We start from the raw sequence: 5,367 nt of genomic DNA on the forward strand, positions 1-5,367 counted from the left end.
AAATTAAGCATGTTTTACTAGACCCTTAAGTATAAATAATTAACTAAATAAAAGGTCACAACTATCACTGGTTTTGGCAAGGTCGGCAATTAATAAGAAAAAGGATTGATTGCTAAATTTCAATGATGGGATAGGTCAATACGAAAGAATATAACAAATAAAAATGTCAAATGAGATTATTTTTTTAGGCACTTAAGATATTATCTACACAACTTTAAATAACAAGTGCAATACCAAAATAGTAAAACTCAACGTATCAAAAGGTAAAATAATTTATTAGTGAGATTGATTGACTATGATGATAGACAACTTGGATCGTTGTTGATGTAGTATCGTTGACATAAGCTAACATCTAAATGTCATATTTATTTATTTTAGTTTTGACTCTCTTTTCTATTTTTGACTTTCTTTACATTTGATTTTTTATCTTTTTTTTTCTCCAATCTTTTTTTTTAAATAAGATAAAAAAAAATACAAATAAAACAAATACTATCCAATTTGGCAGAAGTTAAAGCCCAGTGCCAACTCTTCACTTGGTGCGGAGGAATGCAGATTTTTGTCAAGACTTTGACTGGAAAGACCATCACCCTGGATGTCGAGAGCCCAGGCACCATTGACAAGGTGAAGGCTAAGATCCAGGACAAGGAAGTTATTCCCCATACCAACAAAGGTTGATTGACAATTGTGAAAAATCCATGTTACTAGCAAATCTTTGTGAAAACCCTCACTAACAACTGCAGTGAATGATTGGTAGACTGATCAGAACTGTGGTGGATCTCTAGCGTGACTGATGTGCTGCTGCTGTCCCTGGAAAATTGAGTATGTGCACCTTTTTTTTTTTTTTTGAACAACAATTAAAAATCATACTCTGATATCAAAGTTAATATAACATAAAAAATAATTGAAGATGAAGTAATAAGTTAAAGAAGGAAAAAAAAAACTAAGAAGAAAAATAAAAAGAAAAGGTTGAAGAAGAGAAAGAATAAGGGTTGAAAAAGTATATAATTTTGCAAAGATATAAATACCAAAAGAACAAATAATTAATCTTGTAGTCCACTAAATAAAATACTCAATAATAATTAAATCAAATTTAATAAATAAAATTTAACTAATAAACATTAACTAAAAATTCAAATACATTAAACCAAAACATAAGATAAAACCTAATCTTTCAATGATTCATGCTATCTTTTATTATCTAAGATCATATAACCATATAAACGCATAAACAATGTTTCGGTCCGGTCCGGTGTCCCCACCAAACATATACATCAAGGCTTGTTCATGTACATCAAGACTTGTTCGATGTCAAATATAGATTCTTCAATGTCATGTCCAGTGACCACAATATTGGGTACAGCGGGAAGTCGCTGGATTCTGGTTGCATATCTATGTTGCCTCGTTGAGTTAAATGCATCCAGGGCCATTTTAAGAAGACGATCAGCTGAAATGTCTCCTAACTGGAAAGCCATTGATTATTGTTTTCTTTTTGCAGCTTGCAACCTTTTGATTTTGCTGATGTCTGATATGGAGGGGGTATTTACCCTTTTTAACTTCATTTTATATTGGGAAGGTAAAGAAAAATCATAGAGAGAGCAATGAAATATTGTTCTTAATGACGAACCGTAATCAAGTTTTAGGAACTAACAGTTTTCTCAAATTATCTAATATTGCATACAGCATATATAGATATGCAAGCCATTCCATTGTAGAGGTTGGAAAAGGATGAGCTTCCAATACCACAATAACAGACTAACCATAACAATTTGCGCACTGGAAGCTTATGAGTTCTGACAGTTTCGAGTTTTACTTTAAGATTTTGGATTCAATTTCTTCCAAACTCAAACCTTTAGTCTCTGGGACGATGACCACTACAAACAAGAGAGACAACAAAGCTATAGCCCCGAAAAGGAGAAAAAGGTTCTCAGCTCCAAGCAGCTCCTACAGAATGGACAGATATTGATGTAATAATTCAACTACCAGTAGAGAAAAATGCCAATCATGAGCAATTAGGTCGAAGGAAAAAACAACAGATGTGAAAGGAAAAGGAGTAACAGAGATCAAATTCAGAACCCCTACCTTCAATGGTGAGAATGCGAAGGTTACAATGGCATTGGAGCCGAAGTTAGTCAGAACTGCAAGACTGATTCCCCTTCCTCTGGTGCGAAGTGGGAAAATCTCTGAAACCATCAGCCAACTAATAGGCCCAAATGATATCTGAGATTTTGAGAACAAAATTATCAGAACCAACCTAACCTTTTTCTTATGGACAAAGAGCATCTTATGGGGGCTGAGATGGCTATGTTTTAATTTCTTCTTTTTCTTCTTTTCCTTCTTTTGAAAGGAGCTGTAGGATAATGGCTACAGCATCTTATGCTATATTCTATTAGCTTTTGCAAACCAAATATGATACTATGCCAGTATTCCATCCGATAGTTACAGGAAAAATAGACTTGTGTAACCACAGCCAAAGGAAAATAGACTTGCCTGGTAGCAACCGACATATAGAAGCAGAGCTGCAACAGCAACAAGAGGGAAACCTCCAAGAAATTTGTAATAAGCAGAAAGCAAAAACAAGGAAAGAGCCTGTAACACAAAGATATGGAAAGCAGAATACGCATTCATAAACTTCCAAAAAAAAAATAACAGAGAGAGAGAAAGAGATAATAATGTTCTAGAGAGTAATAGCATGCATACAATCCCACTGACACCTCCAATTAGCAATGGTCTTCTTCCAAGATCATCAACTTTTAGGACAGCTATCCATGTCATTGCCAACTGTAGCAGACCAGTCAGCAACAAATAGGAATTGGCATCAGAAGTAGGAGAGTGGATGGCAGTTGGCACAAAGAACAAATACGAGTCATAATTTTAGAGGCTTCATGATAAGATCTTATGCAGTACCTTGAACAAACCAATTACAACAGAGACTCTCGTCGCATCAGCAGCTGCAGAGAATCCAGCACTCTTTGGAAACAATTGATCAAACATATCACATGATCAGAAAATGGCATGAAGGGTATCTTCCATTTCACAAACAGAAAGGTTTAATTTTTATTATTAATTACCTGAAGTATTGGACCTGCGTAATATAAAACACTTGGTTGCCCGGTTATCTACCACGATCACGACAAAAGTCAGCTCATAAAAATGATATTGTTGACATTCTCTTGTTTCAACACAAGAATAGAGATAAAAATAATTAAAGTATATCATTAACAGCAGAGAGGAAGAAGCACCTGTTGGAAAAGCACCAAACCCCCACCAATAACGAATGCTTTCAAACTCGGTCCTTGAAACACCTCCAAGAAACTCCCCTCAGTTTCATCTTCTTTATATGCAGACTTCAGTGAGACAAGAGATTCCTCTATTTGTTTCTCAGACACTTTGTCACCAGGAGGCCGGCCCCTAAGTTTGCTCAAGGCAGAAATGGCCTTCTCTTTATATTCCTGGAAAGATCCTTTACCTTGAACTGCTCTGAGGAGCAACCATCTCGGAGATGGTGGGAGACTCCACATGCCTAATCCCATAAGCAAAGAAATTGGGACACCAAATCCATACATGTAACGCCAGCCCCCAACTGCATTAATTTGGATGCTTCCAACTAAAAAGCCCATCTGTAGAAATGATATCAAATTTGTTATTCTCTTAAGAGATGGTGAATGAGAAGATAACAGTGTAAAGTCACTCAAATTACCAGAATTCCTAGAACTATGAAGAGTTCCTTCAGAGATATGAGAGTTCCACGAATCTGTGATGGGCAAGTTTCTGCAATATAGAGAGGAGCACCATGCATGGCCTGCAAACAACAAAATAAAGTGATTTGATAGATAAGGACATTGCAGTATCAGTTAAATCTTCAACAACAAGGTTGTCTGTGAGAATCTGACCAAGCCAATACCAAGACCATAGAGAAGACGTCCTAATAAAAGAACATTGAGACCTGGTGCATAGCCAGTGACCAGACCACCAAACAGATATAACAATGCTGCTGCGATTAGTTCCCGCCTCCTTCCTTTAAGCATGAATCCAAACAATTAGGTAAACAACAACCATCAAGATGCATTGAAACTCAAGGTAAAGTCTATAGCAAAGAGATGTACCCAGAAAATCTGCAATTGGATAGACAAGGAGGGAACCAAGAAGAGCTCCATAAAGAGAACCACTAACCTACATCCAATGCCAACCACTATAATGAGAGACCCAACACATTCCCACAACTAGCGAGTACGAAGTAATATTAAGATGCATAAAACACTGTTCTTAAGGGGAAAAAAAGTAGAAGAGATAAAATCTATACCACAAGACCAAGCTGAACAGCAGAAAGGTTGAACCATGATATCCCGCTAAGCTCAGCTGACTGATAAATTGAAAAAAAATAAAAAAAAAAATAGATACAATCATGGATTACAATTTTACTTGTCATCCAAATTTATGCTATAAAATAAAATGTAATTGTTGGGTAAAACTATGAGAAGGGACCAGTAAGCGACGCACCTGCAAGGATAGGGTAGCACCAGAAGTGGCCCCAATGTCATACCCAAATAGCAATCCTCCCAGTGCTGGGAAGAAAAATCTGAAATTTAGTGAACCAAACTACTTCAACATAGTTGTGGAACAAATGATCCAGTCCAATCCAAATTCAGTAACAAAAACAAAATCAAATCCAAAGTAAAAGACTTTTCATTGCGCCATCACTTAACATCTATCTTACTAATATTAGTAATATTGCTTAATAAAAGAAAGCCACAAAAAGCCCACAATAGATAAGATAATCCAGCCCTTATCCAACAAAATTTAGATCATGCCAAAAATCAAATCAGCAAAAAAAGTGAAACTAACACTCTCAAGAATATGAAAGAAACAACTACAATAACTCACGGTAAAATGACAGAAGACCAAGAAAAGTCTTCCTGATTTGTGGCGTCAGTTACAAGCGGCTCTGCTTCCTCTCCAGCAGAATACTGAACCTGCACAAACAATTGCATCAAAATGCAAACCCAAAGAAAGCAAAAGGGAGATCGTTTATGATTCTTACATTGAATCTCAGTTTGGGAGCAGAGAGCAAAGGCTGGTGTGAAAAAAAGGGAATATTCTTGTTGGGTTTGAAAAGGCATGAAGTTTTTGATGTTGGGTTCTTCTGGTCACCAAACGAGCAGAAGACGAGAGAGTGTGGTCTGGGTTTGGGTGGTTGGTGGTGAAAGGGAGAGTGAAATCGTAAGGGAGGTGGTGAGGTTATGGCGCTGTAAGCCATGATCACTGACCGACAATATCAGACAGTTGTTAGGCGTTAATTTCCCGCTTTTTTATATTATTACTATTATTACGACTGCGGAACATTATCGGAGTTAGACTATCATATTTAGA

At 36.5% G+C, this 5,367-nt stretch overlaps 1 protein-coding gene across 2 annotated transcripts; it reads right to left on the reverse strand.

The window, feature by feature from the left end:
• Window positions 1-1,587: 1,587 nt before the first annotated feature.
• On the reverse strand, window positions 1,588-5,367 carry LOC7495801 (D-xylose-proton symporter-like 3, chloroplastic). Of its 2 annotated transcripts, none has more exons than XM_024593990.2 (14): window positions 5,039-5,367; window positions 4,882-4,964; window positions 4,498-4,576; window positions 4,301-4,360; window positions 4,104-4,170; window positions 3,891-4,015; window positions 3,698-3,799; window positions 3,240-3,617; window positions 3,069-3,116; window positions 2,905-2,967; window positions 2,698-2,778; window positions 2,488-2,586; window positions 2,080-2,217; window positions 1,588-1,941 (listed from the first exon to the last, which is right to left on the reverse strand). In XM_024593990.2, exons 1-14 carry the CDS (start codon window positions 5,252-5,254, stop codon window positions 1,807-1,809), a joined length of 1,674 nt encoding a protein of 557 aa, XP_024449758.1. In that variant the 5' UTR covers window positions 5,255-5,367; the 3' UTR covers window positions 1,588-1,806. The 2 variants fall into 2 exon arrangements, with proteins under 2 accessions (XP_024449758.1, XP_002300123.3); XM_002300087.4 differs by having other exon boundaries at window positions 4,882-4,970; window positions 5,039-5,366.

The sequence above is a fragment of the Populus trichocarpa genome, chromosome 1 (assembly GCF_000002775.5).
Source record: "Populus trichocarpa isolate Nisqually-1 chromosome 1, P.trichocarpa_v4.1, whole genome shotgun sequence".
In the NCBI taxonomy this organism is placed as follows: Eukaryota; Viridiplantae; Streptophyta; class Magnoliopsida; order Malpighiales; family Salicaceae; genus Populus; species Populus trichocarpa.

Coding starts and splice junctions, on each gene's coding strand:
- LOC7495801 (XM_002300087.4), bottom strand. CDS start 5,254: ATGGCTTACAGCGCCATAACCTCACCACCTCCCTTACGATTTCACTCT. Junction 2,968..3,068: donor ACGCAGGTCCAATACTTCAG/GTAATTAATAAT, acceptor TTGTTTCCAAAG/AGTGCTGGATTCTCTGCAGC. Junction 2,779..2,904: donor TTGTAATTGGTTTGTTCAAG/GTACTGCATAAG, acceptor GGTCTGCTACAG/TTGGCAATGACATGGATAGC.